Source organism: Chrysoperla carnea, chromosome 2, assembly GCF_905475395.1.
Source record: "Chrysoperla carnea chromosome 2, inChrCarn1.1, whole genome shotgun sequence".
Classification (NCBI taxonomy): Eukaryota; Metazoa; Arthropoda; class Insecta; order Neuroptera; family Chrysopidae; genus Chrysoperla; species Chrysoperla carnea.
Genome location: NC_058338.1, coordinates 7,085,126 through 7,105,344, shown reverse-complemented (window position 1 = coordinate 7,105,344; position 20,219 = coordinate 7,085,126). Strand labels below are relative to the sequence as shown.

Sequence of the window (20,219 nt, the reverse complement as noted above, 5' to 3'; positions counted from 1 at the left end):
ACAAGGTCTTTGGATACGCAACCAAGCCATAGATGTTTATATTAAAAATAGATCACTAGTACTCTGGCGTATTATTGGAAACCACTTGGCAACATATACAGCAAATAGGGAATATTCATGTATTTTTTTATATTTTTAATTAATTGTTTACACCGTTATAATAAAGTAAAAATTATAAATACTGCTTAAAAATACTGTATTTAAGTATAAAAAAATATTTAAAATACATTATAATTTTGAGATATTTAAACACAGTTTTTTGGCGCTCTCTGTTGATGACGTAAAAGTACGTGATCTGTCAATTTTTGACAGTTCAATGTATAATTTATACTTGTGGTGTTGTTTCTTTATTTTAAATTTGATGTCTAGATTGAAGCATTTATAATTAATAATTGCTATTTTATTAATCAATATTTATTTTATTGCAATTTTAGAACACAAATATAACTATAAACACTTTTTTTTCATTGGCTTTCGTTTGGCTTTAGCTATTTTTTTTTTTGTTATTTCTTTTTCTTTAGCTTTTTTTTATCTTTAGCTTTTCTTCGCACTTGTGATTGTTCTACCACGGGGGGCGGCGGTTGTGGAGTTTCTGGATAAGCCGTTAAAAACATATCACGTATCATTCCAACATTCACTTTTTTCGTTTGATCTGTAAATGTACTTGCTAAACCTCTTAGAAAATCTTTGTCTTTAATTAATTTTTCACATTCACAAATTTCTTCGAAAAATCCAGGAAAATCAGATGGTTTAACATATTGTTCTGATTTAATTTTGTAAAAGAATGCTCTAAAAAATTAAATTATTTTCATTTCCTACAAGTTACAAGCTTTTATTTAACTTGCAATGTATGGATGTACGATGTATGTTTGCCGGATGCGTTTCTGAGATATTGCAATATGTGGATCGATTTCGGCCCGAATTTCAAAAACTATTCGACCAGCCAACACATGCACCCGATTTTTGGGTCAAAAGTACCTTATAAACTGAGTTTTATCGAAATTGGACATAAAAAAAATTTTTCGATTTTTTGCAATTTTTTTAAAGGGTACCCCTTTGAAAAAATCGAGAAAAACGCAAAAAAAATTTTTTTGTAGGAATTTGATGAAACTCGGTGGATGGGGTAATTTTGACCCAAAAAGTATAAAAATCGGGTTAATTTAATGATTGGATGCAGAGTTTCGGTGATATCGCAATATTTGGATCGATTTTGGTCTGTATCTCTAAAACTATTCGACCAGTCAACAAATGCACCCGATTTTTGTACTTTTTGGGTCAAAATTACCTTATAAACTAAGTTTTATCGAAATTGGAGATAAAAAAAAATTTTCGATTTTTTGCAATTTTTTTAAGTGGTACCCCTTTGAAAAAATCGAGAAAAACGCAAAAAAAATTTTGTTGTAGGAATTTGATGAAACTCGGTGGATGGGGTAATTTTGACCCAAAAAGTATAAAAATCGGGTTAATTTAATGATTGGATGCAGAGTTTCGGAGATATCGCAATATTTGGATCGATTTTGGTCCGTATCTCTAAAACTATTCGACCAGTCAACAAATGCACCCGATTTTTGTAATTTTTGGGTCAAAAGTACCTTATAAACTGAGTTTTATCGAAATTGGAGATAAAAAAAATTTCTCGATTTTTTGCAATTTTTTTAAGGGGTACCCCTTTGAAAAAATCGAGAAAAACGCAAAAAAAAATTTTTTGTAGGAATTTGATGAAACTCGGTCTATGGGGTAATTTTGACCCAAAAAGTATAAAAATCAGGTCAATTCAATGATTGGACTTGAAATTGAAAAAATTTGTACAACTAGCGTCGCTAGTTTTCCTTTCGTCCCGAAGTGTACTATATTTACTTCGATGCAAATGACATATTGTTTGTTTTTGGTCATTTGTTTACATGGAGTTCGGTCTCCTTCTTTAGTCTCCATGATCTAGATTATAAAACTTACCCAAACTTATTTTTGTCTTTGGCTTTCTTAGATTTTAATTCACATATTGCTTTTAATCGTTTAATAAACATTTCTTTAAGTCCAGGGCCGCTTATTGCATAATTACATAAATAACCACGGAAAATAACCTTTCTTTTATTTTTTACTTTCTCTATAACCTATTATGGTACAAAAGTATTCAATGTACGTTTTACTAATCGGATTAAAAGCCTCGATTAACGCATCATGTTTGTTCAAAATTTGAGCAAAAGATGATTAGATAAATATGCTTACTTCAGAACATTGTTTTGGCACATATTTATCCGATAAATCTAAAATTTTTAATTTACGTGCAGGCCTCATCATTCTCAGAGTATCCATTAACAGTATAATATCGTCAATAGTTAAAGGATTATATCCTAGATTTAGTTCTAAAAGATTTGAATTTCTTCGCATCCCAAAGGCAATACTTTCAAGCGCCGAACCAGTAATTCTGAAATATTACATTTAGTACCTACAAGTCTATAGAAAGCATATACGCTTTCGATGCGTTTAGCAAAAAAACAGGAATGGTAGTGAGCGCTCACTATCAGTAATTTAGTAGTCCAACTTGATAGTTGTATGTGCTTTTGACACTAAGCGATCAATATTTTGCCATTTACACATAACTACGCAAATGCTTTCCGGTGGCAACACCGACCAATTTCCAAGTTCAGGTTATTCCAACTTGGGTTTTATACACAATTTCGACTTATTAGGATTATTAAATTAATTGTTCGTGATTTAACTACTCGCCCCCTCTCTCTCGATTATGTCTATGTAGGGCCTATGAATGCATATGACTTACTGATTAAAACTAAGATCTAGATATTTAAGTCCAGATATTTTAAGTGCAAGTATTTTTAAACTTTTATCATTTTCCACGCCAAGATTACATTTGGAAAAATTCAAACGGGCTATCTTTTGTGTAAAATTATCTCTTAAATTATTTACTAATAATCCAAATCCTTGAAAAATTCAAAATTTTATTTTAAAAAAATTATTCAATAAGTATATTATAATGTTTTACCATTTTCTTTAATATTATTCCCGCTTAGATTGTAGTCCGTTAAATTGTTATTATCAAAAATAGCGTCTCCTAGTTCTTGACAACAATTTGCCGTTAAATTATTAAAAGATAAATTCAATTTTTCAAGTCCTGTATTTGGTCCAAGTTCTTCTGCTAGTGCAATACATCCTTCATCTCCAATATTACAATGTGATAAGTTTAATTCTTTTAAAAATTTGTTAGTACCCACACGTTCACTAATAATTTTCATATATTTTGGCCCAATACTAATAATTTTAAGGACAGCGAAATTTAATGCTTGTAAAAAAGATGATTAAGAATTATTTAATGAAGACATACTCGCAATTTGTTAGGTTTATAGTTTCAATAGTTTTATTGTGCAAAATCATTTCTGCAAATGCTCTGGCTGTATCAAGTGAGGTCATTACATTATTGGTCAAATCCAAATATTTTACATGTTTATTATATTTCAATACTTCAAGAAGAATTTTATAGCTTCGATCGTTTAAACCATAATACTGTAAAATTCCTTATGATCTTGTTAAACAGAAAACGATGTTTGGGCAAGCGAAATGTTCACAGCTCAATCGCTAAGCTGAGGTATAAAGGTCTTACAAGACTTGTAATTGGACTTACAAACCTTTAATTTCATGGTATCTGTACCTAATTGATCAACAATATCGCGGATAATAGGTGCTTTGTATTCTTTAACCAAATCTTTATACCTTTCTACTCCAATATCGTCGTACTCGGGCTTTATTTCTAAAAATGTAACAAATTTATTATTATGGCTAATGTCGGAACAGTTATTAACATTGTGTAAACGTATATCATGTCGAGTTACTGCCAATGCGAGTAGGATAGCATAAGGCATGTAGGCTATTTATGCGAATTGAGTTTAGCAGCCCACCTGACCAAGCGCGTGTTATTCTCACTCGGTTTTTCTGCGGTAAAATAACAGACTTCAGAGTTTATGTAAACAGTCGAATGCAGACAGAAACAATTGAAAGGTATCTCGTATGCTAATCCGTCCTGTGTAAGCTCGGTATTTGTTCCTAATAATTTTAATAAAATTAATTAAAAATACATCCACATACTTGGTGTCCACAAATGATCGTTTAAATCAACTCCGATTTTTATATCTTCAAAATACCTATAAGGATTTAAAATTGCAGAACTACGTGACAACTGAATTTCACCCAAACAGCGTATTTTATGAGGAGGCTCGAAAAAATGAGACGATGTACTCGATGATTTTAAATCGTATTTAATTAATTGTTTTACTTGATATACAGAATCATTTTCACTATCATGGAAAAGTTCAGTTTCATCAAGTTCTTCGCATTCCTCTCCCTCAAATCCTTCATTTCCAAAAAACTGTTCTTCTACCTCTGATATTACTGATTCGGCGTCCACTGATTCTGACATTATGTCAAAGTTCAATTTTGCTTATTTTCAGTGAATAGCTTTTTCCCCCATAAAAATTGTGTCATGCGAACTAATTGAATGTTATAATGAATTAAAATTATAAAAATATTTTTATCATATTTTATAAATATTTGATTTTTTTATTTTAATGATTATTTATTTTTTTTCGATTTTATATTACATGGATAATAAAAATCGCTTTTCAAGCTACATCAATAGAAATTAAACAACTTATTTAATAATAAAAAAAAAGTTTAGTTATCCTGTAACCACAGATACCAAAGATGGAAATAGGCAGTGGCCACGGATCTAGTAATTATAGTAGGGATGTAGTATCAAGTCCTACTTTAGACGAGGGAGGTGTATCACTCAGGATGGAAGCAATGTGCCTACTTTTAGTTGGCTGCGGCTCTCATTTGCGGGAAATTCAAATAGAACGATAATATTTCGTGTGTTTTAGATTTTAATATTACTATATCCATGGTTTTAGATTGCCTCAAACAATATGCCTGCTTTTGATTGGCTGCGGCTGTTCGCACTCTCAATTCCGGGAAAATTTAAACGACGACAATGTGATCAATTCTGCACTTCCATTAATTATAAATTTTTCACACTGCCGCTGCCTGGATTCGAACCTGCAACTTGAGTCTAAATAGTCCAACGTTCCGAGACGACGCCTTGGACTGCTCGGCCATTTAAGCTCCTTTATTTTCCTCTTATACCTGCAGTTTTGATTTTTGATGATAGATATTGTGATTTACCCTTGTGGCTTTGTTTGTGTATAGTTAAACTACTTTCGTAAGTAAATGTTTTATAACAAACATTGCATGAAAAACATTTTTTGCCAGAATGATCGTTTCGTTTATGATCAAATAAACAATTTTTCCTGATAAATGTTTTATCACAAACATCACACGAGTACGATCTGTCTCTAGTGTGAACTCGTCGATGAATATTAAGATATTGATGTCCGTAAAATGATTTTTTTACATTGTGAGAACGTTTATGTAACATTAAACTATTTTGTTCAGTAAATAATTCATCACAAAATTCACATGAAAAACTTTTTCCTCTATTTGAATTAGGTTCATGTTCTAAAACACTTTCATTTATAAATTCATTCTTAATTATTAATTCTGTGTTTAAATGTTGTTGAACATTTTCATATTTATCTGTGAAAAACTGTTCAATTCCTTCATGTTCTATTTCTTCTTTAATTGATAAATTTTCTATAGTAACTCTTCCTTCTGGTATTTCTTCTTTAATTAAAACATGTTCCATTGCAAGAGGTTCTTCAAATATTTCTTCTTTAATTGGTATTTGTTCCATTTTGTGTCACTTTCTTTTAATATTTCTTCTTTAATTAATATTATTATATCTAAATTTAAACACAATAATTCAAATTTGGTGTTTTCTTCACTGGAAAACAAATTCACGAATTATTTGACATTTTCTGAATGGGCTGCATTCAGAGAACCCAGCTGTTGACTTTTTTATTCTTTAAATTATTTTTTTAGATACAATAAACATAAAAATGTAATTTATTAGTGTTCATTTTTTTTAACAATTAGGATTAGAAAAGTTTTTTTAAGCGAAACAACCAGATTTAATATTCAAATTTAATTAGATTATGTAGACGATCGTTTCAATATTGATAACTGGGAGTTTCAAACCGCCAACTGACGATAATAATTCGTACTAATTAAAACAAGAAATGGGCTCGATTTACTAGTTCCTATTTAGACTACCAGATGGCAATACTTGTACTTACAATTTCTAATCGCCAATCAAAATCGTAATAATTAGAACAGGGAGTGGGCCGCTTTTCCAGTAGTTCCAATTTAGACCACCAGGTTACTTACCATTTATCAATAATGTGTTCATTTGCAGAACGATCGTCAATAAAAGATTTTAATATTAAATCATTGACTGTTACGATTAAAAAATGTTCCTAATCCTATTAAAAATTTAAATTAAATTATGGCTTTTTCACTTTTTTCATGGTAACTTTTCCCTTTTCTTTGCCCTCTTTCTTCTTTTTCTTTTTAGGTACTGAAAGTGGTAATTCTTCTTTAGGAGATGGAGGTTTTTTGGTTTCTGGAAATGTTTCTAGATACATATCACGCAATGCGGCAACATTTACTTTTTTCGTTTCATCTGTGAACTGTTTTGCTAAACCTTTTATAAATTCTTTATCTCTAGTTAATCGGGGACATTGACAAAGTTCTGTTATAAAGTTGTACCAATCTCTTTGTCTAACATAATCTTCTTCCATGGCATAAAAGAAAGATCTAAACCAAAGTAAAAAGGAATTAATGATAAATTATTCAAATTAAGATTGGCATTTCTGTGATCTGTATTGTGCATTTTGTTAAAACATTACAATATTTGCTAACTTACCCAAATTTATCCTTATTCTTGGGTTTAGTCTTCTTCGGCTCACACATTGCTTTTAATCGGTTAATAAATAGTAATTTCATATTAGGGCCTTTTATTGAATAATCACATAGATAACCTCGAAAAATAATATTCCTTTTAGGACTGATTTGTTCCACAATCTATCGATACCAAAATTATTTATTAATAATATTCGAAAAGACTATATAAAATATGAGAGCCGACTAGATTTCTAGAAAAAACGCATGAAAAGGTTGCCTCGAAAGTCGTGTGTCTGATATTTTCGGTATATATCTCTCCAAAATTATTTTTTACGCTCTTTTCAAAAATTTAAGAGCGTTATTAATCAAAAATTTTTAATTGGTGGCATCGACTCTCAAAAGTGGACCCAAAAGAGGTAAGATAGTTTTGCAACTATTTCAAGATATCGATCGATTAAATTATATAGAATATGATTGCAAATCCAAAAAATTAAGTACCTCTTGACATTGTTTGGGAATATACTTGTCCGTTAAATCTAAAACTTTTAGTTTGCGACCAGGTTTCATAACTTTTAAATTCTCCATTACATGAAGCATGTCATTAAAAGTTAAAGGATTATATGCTAAATTTAACTCTAGTAGATTGGGATTCCTTCGCATTCCAAATATAACACTTTCAAGCGCTGAATCTTGGATTCTATAACACATCAAGAATAGGCGAGTTAAGAGCAAATTTTTACTTAGATCTTAACTGTCCTAAGGCCCCAAGCTCTACATTCAAGCCAAGAAAATCCTCCTAATACATTCCTTATCAAACGGCAAACGGGACTCACGTATCTCAGTGTTCTCTTCATTTTCACAAGAACTAATACCCACAAAAAAAAAAAAAACTATATTATCCCTGGCTAGATTGGCGAACTTGCTCAGCTTTAATTTTTATGTCATCAAACTGAACTATAAATTATTACCTATTTTTACTAAGATCCAAATATTTTAGACCAGAAACTTTTTGTAAAAGTATTTTTAGACTGCGATCATTAAGTATTCCAAGACCACATGTAGAAAAACCAATCCGTTGTAATTTTTGGGCAAAATTATCTCTTAAATTAGCTGCTAATATAGCAAATCCTTAAAAAAATTTTAAAATTTAAAGCTATTTGTATGCCAATTCATGTAAGTTTTATATAAATAATGCTTCACCCTCTTTGAAAGTATTCCCACTTAGATTTAAGTCCATTAAATCGTTATTATCAAAAATAGCGTCTCCTAGATCTTGACAACAACTTGCGGTTAGATTATTATAAGATATATCCAATTTCCTGAGCCCGGTATTTGGCCCAAGTTCTTCTGCTAGTGCCTTAACACCTTCATCCTCAAGATTACAGTGAGATAAATTTAATTCCTTTATATTTTTGTTTGCTCCTAGATGTTTACAAATAATCTTGATATATTCTGGCCCAACACTACGAACAATTATAATATAAATTTTTGGGAGATAAATCCAGTTGGTAGGTACATACAATTAAGCCAGATAATTAATTTAAGTTTCGTGCAAAATGAAACTAAGATAAAAAAAGAGAGCTTGAGATCGGTCTCGTTCTCTAGTCTCCGTGGCATAAACCTTTAATATTCTTTGTGAGTTTGTACAGTGCAGGCGAAAGATGAATCATTCTTAAAATACATTACTATAAATTTTGCCATTTGGACGAACGGCTGTTAGGGCGACATCTATAACAGAAATATCTCGACGGAGTCATCTCGTACGGATTATTCCCGTACATTTACCGGAATATTATCTGGCTCATTGACTACGAATGTAACATATTACTTGCAAAATGTTAAGTTTATACTTTCAAGTGTGTTGTTTTGTTTAATCATATCTGAAAAAATATTCGCAACATCCACTGAATCGATCACATTATTGGTCAAATCCAAATGTTTTATATGTTTATTATATTTCAATACCTCAAGAAGAATCTTATAGCTTCGATTTTTTAAACCATAGTACTAAAATTATTTTTTACATTATAGTACTAAAATTAAGTTTCGAATTTAAATAACTCGGTCTCGTGCTTACTCAACATCGCAAAGCAGAAATTGTACTACTTCTTAACGTACCTTTAAATTCATCGTCTCTGTGTGTAATTGACTAATAATATCTTGGACAATTTCCGCTTTATTTTCTTTGACCAAATCCAGATACCTTTCGACTCCAATGTCATCGTATATGGGTGGTTCCTCTGTTTCGAAAGAAACGATAAATGGAAAGTGACAACTTATGAAATTAATGGCAACTCATCTACAGCCAAAAAACTTCTCAACAAGGAATAGCAAATTTTTCATATCAGAAAGATTTTATTGTGAAATGCTTCGGGTTAATAAATATTTTCAGGATTCAAATAACTTCTACCTACTATAACCGCTTTGAGTTAAATTTACTTAATACGTACCTGGCGTCCATAGATGATCCTGTAAATCAATATCAAGTGCCACAAGTGGGAAAAAATTAAAAGGATTTAAGTATCTCGAACTACGTGAAAGTTCTATTTCACCCAAACATCGAATATTATATGGCGATCCATAAAAATAGGATCCTGTGCTTGGTGTTTTTAAACTATATTTGGATACATCTCTTGCATAAATATCCAAATCTGAATTGTAGCTTGAAATTTCTTCAGATAAAATTTCATTTTCCTCTAACTCTCCGTCTGTCCATTCTTCACTCATTTTCCCCTCAACTAAACTTTCATTTTCTGATAAATTCAAATTATCGTCTGATTCCGTCAAAGGAATTTGATTTTCCATTTTAAGGATTTTATTTACATCCATAATTCGGTAATCGGTTATCCTTTAAAAGACATCTAGAAAATGAGTATCAGTCTAATATAGCATTAGAGACAGATTACGGCACTTTTTTCACTCTTGTCTAAATTGGAACCGAAAAGAATTTCCTGAATAACTACATAAGGGGTAGATATCCAAAAATTTGATAATCGATTACATCGATTTTTACACAATTTATTTATATGCCAACTAGAATTTCGAATTTGAAAACGACACCCCTTAAAACTATTTAAATGTCACATCAGTTTTATCGAAATTTCAAATTAAAAACCTTTAAATATTATAAATAAAAAACCATTATAAACTAATCGCTTCTGTCGATTTTCTCATATTTAAATTAGAATTTCGAGTATAGAAAGCTTTTTGAATTTGTTCATTAATCGATTATTTCGCTAATATCGAATTAATGCGTCAATATTACATTAAATAGCTAAATAATGTTTTCAAAATCAATGATATTTTTATGGGAAAAAAACTGTTAATTTCTATGGAAACGATCCGCCAGCACTCGCGTCAATCGTTCGCCCTCCAGGTAAGCTGTGATGTTTACGAAAGAATGAAAAACAGGAAAACATGTATACATAGTTAATCAAAAATTATAAATTTTATTGGAATAATAAAAATGTGTAATAATACATGGAAATTCCTTAAAATTTCGTAACACCTTAAAATTACATAACATTTTGTTTTTCATAAAAATGAAAAAAATTGCATGTTTTAACAGACGATATGTGAAATTAGATATGATCGACTCCTGTTTCGATTATGAAAATATAGTAAATTTGATTTCCATTGAATTTATCGGATTGCTTTCAATTATTTTTTCCCTTTTTAGCATAAAAATTAACGGACTATCTGCATGGTCAATTTTAATATACCCGGCACTGCCTCCTTTTCTGTGAGCCGTAAATAATTGCTGAGAAAATAAAATAAATCTAATAAAATTGAAGTAAAATAAAATTAAAGGAATCAATTTGTGTTTGAAAATAAGAGGGTGGATCATGCAGACTTTAGCTGGACAGGATGGAGACAAGACCACAGTTGGGAAGGTGGTGGGTCTCTTGACAGGACGACACTGTCAATTGAACGACCTCCTTAATAACATGGGAATCTCTGATAATCCCACTTGTAGGGCATGTTATTTGCACAAGCAGAAACCTTGAGAGGGTCAGGTATAGAATGTTTGGAATTTGGATCCGAAACCTTGATTTCATCAATCCTGTGATCCACCAATCCATCAAACTGTTGGTTTTCTGAGTAGGCGATTGACCTACACGAAATCCTTCATCTGCTTAAAATAGCATTACTCGTAAATGTCTTGCCTTTGGGAGACAGGTTGTTCTCAAGGAGGAAAGGAACCCTTGATCTACGTGCTAGGGACTCACTTGCGGTATCCCTCTTTTGTGTTGTTATTATCGAGGGTGGTCAAATGATAACAACTTTCAAAATTTCCTGATAATTACCGATTTTTCCTATTTATGGCCATTCTTCTCTTTCACCTCTCCACTAAACTTTGTCTGCGACTGTCTTGGAAGCTATTCATAAAAAAAAAAAGTAGACCAAAAAACTTACTTGTAACAAACTTGTAATGTTGACATCGCCCGGATAAAATTTTTGCATTACATCTTTCTATAAAAAAAATATAATATTAAACCAATTTTTTTTACACCCTGTACACATGAAATATTTATCAAAGTATACTAATTTAAGTCCCGATGTGATCAAAATTTTGGTATAGGTGTCAGGGCTCCTGGCCCTGATCTAAACCTATAACTTACCAGATCTTGTTTACATTCTGCAATCTTTGTATCAATTTCATTTTCGACTTTAGTTCGATTCAAATCTACTTTTTGCTTGTGTTGTGCCAGTATTTTCAATTTTATTTGTTCCATAATTTCGATACGCTTTTCAAGACTGGAAATTTTAATACGAATCATTGAAATTTGTTATCCTTATTAAAAAGTATTTTTTTAAAAAAATTATGATTACATGATTACCTGTTTGATTCATTTTCCATTTTGTCCCGCTTAGCTTGTAAAATTTTATTCAAAGAAGAATATATTTCATTTTTCTGCCTTAAAGCTTGTTCGCATGCTTTTAATATCTGCATAAACGCATTTGGAGTTTGTATTTCATTCGCTTTCACCTAAATATACCAGAATAAATTTGACAAATTGATTTAAAAGCTTCCCACAGTCAGACCGACCCTCTCTGATAATACACAAAAATTGATTGATTGAATTTGTTTTGGAAAAGTTTTTCTTTTGAAGTCGGTTTTCTTTTTGTTAAAAGTTTTTTTATTTTGTTATTTTTAGTGAACCTGAAGTGCACTAACTAATTTATCACTGAAAAAAGAATCATCGAAATCGGTTGGTGTGATATTGAGTTATTCGTCCTCTTGTCGGCTTAATCAGAACCATTCACGGCTTAATAATCCCAATATAAACGCATACCGTGTGTTATAGCTTACCGTGTGCGGTTAAAAACACGCACGGCATGAAAATCTCTGAATAAACGCATACCGTGTGTTATAACTTACCGTGTGCGGTTAAAAACCTCGCACGGCAAAAAATCTCTGTAGAATACGCTTTCCCATCTGTATTGTGTATACCGTGGACGAGAGTATACGGCACACGGTATGTTACATTTCTGTAGAATACGCTTTCCCATCTGTATAATGTATACCGTGGACGAGACTATACCGCACACGGTATATTTCATTTGCTTCAAATAAGCCTTCCAATCTATATTGTGTATACCGTGGACGAGACTATACCGCACACGGTATAAGGGCTCGACGGCATAAAGAGTATACCGTGCACGGTATAAGGGCCCCACGGTATAAAAGGGCAAAAATAATTTCATACCGCGTCTAAATAGACCGTATACGGTATACCGTCTATACGGTATACCGTCTATACGGTATACCGTCTATACGGTATACCGTCTATACGGTATACCGTCTATACGGTATACCGTCTATACGGTATACCGTCTATACGGTATACCGTCTATACGGTATACCGTCTATACGGTATACCGTCTATACGGTATACCGTCTACGGTCTAGACCGTCCACGGTATACCGTATACGGTCTAGACCGTCCACGGTATTGTGCGGATAGCCACTTCGTTTTTTTGTTTGAAGTCGGTTAAAAAGCGTCTAAAAATAGGAAGCTTACAATGAGAGGGTGAATATGTGACTGTAGTGATAGAGCTCTGACCATCACGAGTTTTTTTCGGGTACAAGGTAATCAGAGAGGGTTAAGGTTAACTACGATTATCGGTCCCACTAATTGATAATGCTGTCTAAAGAATTACCTGTTTTGTTAACTGGGAATAGTAAATTTGTTTATACTCGTTATAATTTTCATGTGTGACTTTTGATTCTGGATCTTGATTTCGATTTACAGCGGCCAATAGATCTAAAACAGTGTCGAGTTTTCGAATTTCATCTTCGTTTGTTCTTTTTTGCTTTATGACATTTTCAACGTTCGAAGATAAATGTGATAAGTCTGTGTAAGTTGATGTTGATATTGAATTATTCTAAAAGAAAAATATTATTCTACTTGTATACTTTAATTTTTGTTTATTTTATAACTTTATTGTTACCTCTTCCATTTTCTTTTTTGGATACTAAATGCTGAATCAATTTTCAATTTGAATTTTCATTTTTCAACCGCCAATGTTGTGGTTAAGTTTGAAGTTGTCTTGTTATTACTACCACAGACGTATATAATGTAATAAAAACTTTGCAATTACCATCGTCCATCACAGACTTATATGATATGTTTATCTCGAATCCCGAAACTCTTTTTTAAAAATGTAGGACAAAAACCTATCCGAGAATATTTTTAAGATCTCAGCGCCGGGGTAGGCATTAAATGAAATTTTATAAGGTTTTATCAGCAATCTCGGAAAACGGCTCCAACGATTTTCATGAATGTTTGTTTGAAGGGGGTTTTTGGGGCGAAAAATCGATCTAGTTAGGTTTCATTTTTAGAAAATTACGTTTTTGAAATTTCGATAATTAGCTTACAAAATCCATGGTAAGTCAACGTCCATAGGGGACACCTGCTCCCCCTTCGATACGAAGGAATATTCATGTATTTTTTTTTATATTTTTAATTCATTGTTTACACCGTTATAACAAAATAAAAAATATAAATACTACTTAAAAATGCTGTATTTAAGTGTAAAAAAATATTTAAAATACATTATAATTTTGAGATATTTAAACGCAGTTTTTTGGCGCTCTCTGTTGATGACGTATAAGTACGTGATCTGTCAATTGGTGACAGTTCAATGTATAATTTACACTTTAAAAAAATGAATTTACAACAAAAAATTTACACTCGTTATTATTAAGTTTTCTAATAAAAAGACGTAGAATAGTATAATTTAATGAAATATCATATAATATGTAAGTAATTAATTCCATACAGTATGTCAACAATTTTGACAAGCCCGTACTTTGATGTCACGTCCATATAAAAATTTGAATTTCCGTTTTAGTAATTAAAAAGATATTAATTACTAAAATAATGGTTTAGTTGAAATGTCCAGTCATTAAAGTTACGGAAGAAAAATATTTGAACCAAATTTAAATTTCATGAATATTCCCTATTAAGAGTTAAGTCAGCAACCTAAATGTGATAAATAGAGGCATCTGTGGTAAAAACAAAATTATCAATATCCTGTTATATTGATATCCGCACATGTGTACAACTGTACATTTGTTCTAACCTCTTTCCTTTTTTCCATATTGTCGACATCAAGTCGGCAGTGAATGCTCTTTCACTTATAAATTTTTGATACCATAATATTGAGCAATGGTGAGTGTAAATCATTAAAAATATTAAAATTATTAATTACAAAATAATTAAATACATTCATTAACAATGTTTAACATCGAAATTAATGTTTAAATTATTAAGATGCCGATAGATTTTTTTTTTGAAAACCTAATTTCATGCTGTAAACGTTGTACATTGTTTTCTTAAATTAAAAGGTTTTTCGTTTTTACTTTCTAGGGTTTCGTGAAAGTAGTGAAAAATAAACAATATTTCAAACGTTATCAAGTTAAGTTTAAGAGGCGTCGTGAAGGTAAAACTGATTACTATGCTCGTAAAAGGTTAACGTCGCAAGACAAGAACAAATACAACACTCCAAAATATCGTTTGGTTGTACGATTGTCAAATAAGGATATCACCTGCCAAGTAAGTACTTTATTATTTCATTTTGTTTTGTGAAAATGTATTTGTTGATAGTGTATTAAATTTTCTAAACTTTCTTTTTGCTAAATTTAAGTTTTCCGTAAAAGTTCTTGCCAAAAGTGCATGTACAAAAGGCACATGTTTATAATTTTTAAATTTAGGTTAGGTTAAGTGATTTATTGATGAGTTCCTTCGAATAATAGTTAAAATCTTTCTTGATATAAGTATTTTTACAATAAGGTTATTCGTACACAAGCATGTACACTTGTGCTCAATAAAAGTGCAACACTATATCAGATATATTTGATGGTTTAAAAATACAACTTTTTTTTTAATTAATACGTGTGGTGGTGCAGAGCCACCATATACAGGGTGTTCTGTTATTGATAGCAGAAAATTGTACCACTAAATTAAGCTTGTCAAGATAAATGGAAAAGCTCTATACCAAATTTCCATTTGAGGCCTGATGCGGAAGATGTGGCTATGGGAAATAGAAAGATTTATGAATTCACAGACCTTTCAAATTCATTAAATTAGTAGGTGTGGATTGGTCCGTTTTGTTAAATTAATGCTTACGGTATGTGATATCGCACGATAGGTTGCGTACAACACTTAATTTACAAAAAAAAGCAGTGTAGGTTTTAATGGGTTAGTTTTTATAATAACATAAGTAGCCAAATAGAGTTCTTTTGGTAATAATTTTGCATTTAGAGACGCCTTCCACTATGATAAAACACATCCTCTCTTTAAGTAGTGTTTTATTGGTTTCATTCAAAATTTTATTGAACTGTGATTCGATAAAGATATATTAATTTATTTTGTTAATTATCTCGCAAAGTAGGCTTCAGATCCAAAAGTGGAAAATAACTTTTTTCTTCGTCGTTATGAGCTTATTTTGCAAGATGACGATCTGCAGTCAATAACAGAACACTCTGTATATCTGATATATAGATAGTGCTGCGTTTTTATTGAGCGCAAAATATTTAATGTAAACGTATTTTTGTGGCTGTGCAAGCTTTAAATAATAACGATCCAAGGGTAAGAAAAGTTTCACAGAAAGTCATTTTCCTATCTTATATTGCGGGGTCCTTTTACGCCCGAAACCTTGGACTCAACCTATTTTTTCTCTAAAATGAATAATTTTGGAGTAAATTGCAAAAAACGTGGAAAATCTTTGATTCCGAAATCATTCTTTTCTACAGACAAAAGAACTACAGCTAAAAGGTTAAACTAAAAACTTCAAGTAAAAGATTTTCACCTTCTATAAAATTTATATGATGTAAATTCTGACACATGCGCGTCATCTGATCGAATGTATTAGAAATTTTATTAACGGGAATGATATCGTGTTTTACGTTATTATTATCCAAGGATTCTATTTCGAAACATTCGTCAATTTGATTATAACGTGTCTCTGATAATTAAACCTCTTAAATCCATAAATTCCAAATGTAAATATTCGTTGGATATTAAAATGAATTTTTCTGTAATTTCTAGGTAGCTTACTCTCGCATTGAAGGTGATAAAATTTTATGTGCCGCATATTCGCATGAATTGCCACGTTATGGCATTCAAGTTGGTTTAACCAATTATGCAGCTGCATATTGTACCGGTTTATTGTTAGCACGTAGATTATTGAAGAAACTTGGTTTGGATAAATTATATACTGGAACCACTGATGTTACTGGTGATGAATATATTGTCGAACCAGTCGAAAATGGTCCAGCTGCTTTCAGGTAATTTCATTATTTTTTTTAAACTAAAATTTCAGCTTTGAATTCTTTAAAATTAACAAAATATTCAGTCAAAAGCGATTATAACGTCACTTGAAAGACCCATTTACTATAATTTTTATTCGATATTCATCGAAAAAAAAATCGATATCGTGGTTTTTCAACGGAAATATACGTTTTGAGGATCCCTGATTCCAAAAAAATGGTTTTTTTTAAAAAATGTTGCGTCCGTCGGTATGTCTAATATTTGGTGGAGATACTTAAGAAAATCGAAGGAACGTCCATATATCTGACGCGCTTAAGCCACTCCCCTAATTCCCTCTTGGGCTCGCCTACTATTGTGTATTTCTCTATTCATTTATATGATGATTTTTTGACACATGCGCGTCATCTGATCGAATGTATTAGAAATTTTATTGTCTGGGAATAATATCGTGTTTTACGATATTATTTTCCTAAAATTCTATTTCGAAACATTCACTTATTTGATTATAAGGTGTCTCTGATCAATTTATCTCCAAAATATAAAAATTTCAAATCAAAATATACCGAATTTATTAAATTTCATCCAAATGTTTACTTTTATAGGTGTTACCTTGATGTTGGATTAAGCCGAACAACAACTGGAGCTCGTATTTTCGGTGCAATGAAAGGAGCTGTTGATGGTGGTTTAAATATTCCACATTCAACAAAACGTTTCCCTGGCTATGATGCTGAATCAAAATCATTCAATGCTGAAGTACACCGTAAGCACATTTTTGGTGTCCACGTTGCCGAATATATGAAAGAATTAGAAGAGAATGATCCAGAAGCATTCAAAAAACAATTCAGTCAGTATATCAAGAAAGGAATCGCAGCTGATCAAGTAAGTTTTAATCATATATACAATTTTTCACTTCCCTTGGTATGCATGTACCGTAGAGTGTATAGTTGGTATAAAAATCCGAAGTCAATCACTAAGTTAAACGGTTTTTTTTTTAATTATAAAATTGGGGGCTTTGAGTACGTCAGAATTATAGTTTCAGACAGTTTAATATGAATGACTTCAGTTCAAAGTTTGTACTGAATAACATCCAAAATTCCACGACTCCACGAAATAAATTGTGATATTTTTGCGTAAAAATTCCTGTGTCGGTTTACGTCCAACTAAAAATTACTGCTTGAGTTTTAAATACTCTTGCCGTGTCCGCAGTTGGACAACATTAAAAACTGTGAATGAATTAAGGTAGTTTATTGTATTTCGAATAAATTATTTTATACATTTACAAACAGTTCAATTAAGTCAAGGGCCAGGAGTTTGCAGTGCCAGATTCTTCAAAGGCTAACAACTTTTACCGAGAAAAATTTTTATTCAGGGAACCAGCTTTTATTGAGTTTCTTGTTCTTTGAATTTCCGGAAATTAAAACTTGTTCTGCTCCTCTGAGAGAGAGAAACCGCCGACTATAAAAATTATTGTAAAGGAAAAAGTTGGTAGGCATGACTTTGACAACAACCTTTCACAAATTTCCAACCTGCCTGAAATAATTTCAACTCCTGACCCTAGGACTTAATATACACATAGACCTTGTATACTAATATTAAATCGCTAACTTAAGTACCATTTTTTACATGTTTTTAAATTATTTTCAGGTTGAAGCATTATACAAAAAAGCACATGAATTAATTCGAGCTGATCCAGTTGCTAAACCAGCACCCAAGAAAGAATATCCTAAAGATCATAAACAGAAACGCTGGAATCGTGCTAAACTTACATTATCTGAACGTAAGAATCGTGTTGCACAGAAGAAAGCATCATTTTTACAAAAAATGGAAGTTGGTCAAGCAGAACCATAATTTTTTTGTAATTATGTTATGTAATTACCTAATTTAATAAATTGGTATTATTATATATATATATACAGATGTTTTATAATTATATAATTTTAAGAAATTTATTTCAGTTATTTACTGTCTGCATACTTTGTAGCCTGATTATTTGTTTTCAGAAATCGAATTTAAAAAAAATTTATATTGCGAAATATAGTCTTGTCATCTGTGAGTAAGTGAGTTGAGTATACGAAGTTATCAGTAATCTTAGTCGATGGTGTAAGTAAAAAGAAATGTTTGTGTATAGATAGACGCTTTTATTTATATGAATGTGTGAGTAAAAATAAATATATCTTTCAATTTACATCGATTTTATAATACTCATTGATCTAGACTTACTTACAATAATCAAGTAAATCTAAGAAGTTAAAAATATCAAAAAAGTTTGTCAGAATCGATTAGGATAACAAAAAATATACAAATGAAAATTAACGGTAAACCCATCGAGTTATTATCTCTAAAGAAAAACATGCAAGTCAGGGAATACTATCCCTTATGGGAAACCCTGCAAGTCAAACGAATTATGAGATTCTGGTAGTGTCAAGGAATTTTAGGCTTGAACAGAGATAAAGTTAAAAATGTATTTATGATGAGCCTCTGAGATGTGATTTTGGAAAACCTAATTATTAATCGATATTCTGGAATTTACACATTCAACTTTTTTGATCATGGATGAATAGAGAGATTTTATGCCGTTTAAAATCAAGTATCACAAGGTTGGGGCGCCATTTGAAATTACCAAGTGAAGGTCGCTGGAGGTAAAGGAATAAAACCTAAAATTATTTAGGTAAAATTCTCCCATTTTTGAACTTTCCCCTCGATATCTCAATCGACGTGTTTTCTTGTGAAAAGTGAATGGATACTTTTGAAATAAACACACTGTTAAATATATTTAGATTATAATTTTTTCTGTTAAAAGTTAACGCCGCTTCACTGTAATAAAGCGAATGCAATCCTAGATATGAATGGAATGTAAAATTATAAATTAAAAACAATGGAATCTTTGTTGTGTTTAGGTAGGTGTAAGCATACCCAAATCTGTGGCTGATGTTTATATTTCTGTTATGTAAGCAATTGCCATAGGCGTATCCAGGATTGTTTTAAATATTTTAAAACAAAAATGAAATGTACGTCCATTTGCGGTAATGTAAATTTGTCTCAGATAATTATGTTATAGTGTTTTACTACTTTTTCAAAAGAATTAAAATTTTAATAGGAAAATTAAGTTAAATAGATTTTTAATCAGACCCTCAACGATGAAGTTATCATGTTAGTGATGCATGCCAATAAGCAATATTTAAATATTTAGGGTTACGCCCCTGTATTTATTTTAACTCTTTAATTAATTTGTTACGGTCGTGGTAAGTAATGTGATACAATGGGCTTGTTCAAATATATCACCGGTACAAAACTCGACCGCCATTGTTATTTTGAATAAGACCAATATTTTATTTTATTTTTCCGTGAATTTGTTTATAAACAATCACACACAATATCAATTCAAATATAACATTTATAAAATATTTGAAGGACATTTATTAATTACAAATAGTTTTTTGATAATAATATAAAACAGCTAAAAATATAATCAATAAACTTTCTTATCACATGCAATAAATTGATCTAATTCTGGGTATTGCAATCTATACATATCCCTTTTGATAAGTAAAGTTTGAATCACTTTATACTAAGAGTACTACCGACACAAACAGAAACTAATCATAGAAGTAACAATATGAGATGATGAAACAT

The 20,219-nt window shown here is 31.1% G+C and overlaps 5 protein-coding genes across 5 annotated transcripts; 1 reads left to right on the top strand and 4 right to left on the bottom strand.

The window, feature by feature from the left end:
* Positions 1-497: 497 nt before the first annotated feature.
* Positions 498-4,523, bottom strand: LOC123291390 (leucine-rich repeat-containing protein 74B-like). The gene is made up of 8 exons (XM_044871663.1): positions 4,099-4,523; positions 3,642-3,763; positions 3,341-3,519; positions 3,002-3,267; positions 2,780-2,939; positions 2,227-2,425; positions 1,954-2,111; positions 498-789 (listed from the first exon to the last, which is right to left on the bottom strand). The coding sequence occupies exons 1-8, from the start codon at positions 4,427-4,429 to the stop codon at positions 504-506; spliced, it is 1,701 nt and encodes a 566-aa protein (XP_044727598.1). The 5' UTR covers positions 4,430-4,523; the 3' UTR covers positions 498-503.
* A 1,690-nt stretch (positions 4,524-6,213) lies between these two features.
* LOC123291466 lies at positions 6,214-7,448 on the bottom strand. The gene is made up of 3 exons (XM_044871767.1): positions 7,306-7,448; positions 6,830-6,987; positions 6,214-6,720 (listed from the first exon to the last, which is right to left on the bottom strand). The coding sequence occupies exons 1-3, from the start codon at positions 7,402-7,404 to the stop codon at positions 6,408-6,410; spliced, it is 570 nt and encodes a 189-aa protein (XP_044727702.1). The 5' UTR covers positions 7,405-7,448; the 3' UTR covers positions 6,214-6,407.
* Positions 7,449-8,631: 1,183 nt separating this feature from the next.
* On the bottom strand, positions 8,632-9,649 carry LOC123291386. Its single transcript, XM_044871657.1, has 3 exons — positions 9,258-9,649; positions 8,926-9,047; positions 8,632-8,814 (listed from the first exon to the last, which is right to left on the bottom strand). Exons 1-3 carry the CDS (start codon positions 9,634-9,636, stop codon positions 8,632-8,634), a joined length of 684 nt encoding a protein of 227 aa, XP_044727592.1. The 5' UTR covers positions 9,637-9,649.
* A 680-nt stretch (positions 9,650-10,329) lies between these two features.
* LOC123291465 lies at positions 10,330-13,378 on the bottom strand. The gene is made up of 6 exons (XM_044871766.1): positions 13,264-13,378; positions 12,973-13,197; positions 11,649-11,797; positions 11,430-11,565; positions 11,224-11,280; positions 10,330-10,567 (listed from the first exon to the last, which is right to left on the bottom strand). Exons 1-6 carry the CDS (start codon positions 13,270-13,272, stop codon positions 10,415-10,417), a joined length of 729 nt encoding a protein of 242 aa, XP_044727701.1. The 5' UTR covers positions 13,273-13,378; the 3' UTR covers positions 10,330-10,414.
* A 961-nt stretch (positions 13,379-14,339) lies between these two features.
* LOC123293169 (60S ribosomal protein L5) lies at positions 14,340-18,495 on the top strand. The gene is made up of 5 exons (XM_044873895.1): positions 14,340-14,486; positions 14,685-14,870; positions 16,365-16,603; positions 17,189-17,465; positions 18,231-18,495. Exons 1-5 carry the CDS (start codon positions 14,484-14,486, stop codon positions 18,432-18,434), a joined length of 909 nt encoding a protein of 302 aa, XP_044729830.1. The 5' UTR covers positions 14,340-14,483; the 3' UTR covers positions 18,435-18,495.
* The last annotated feature ends 1,724 nt before the right edge of the window (positions 18,496-20,219 follow it).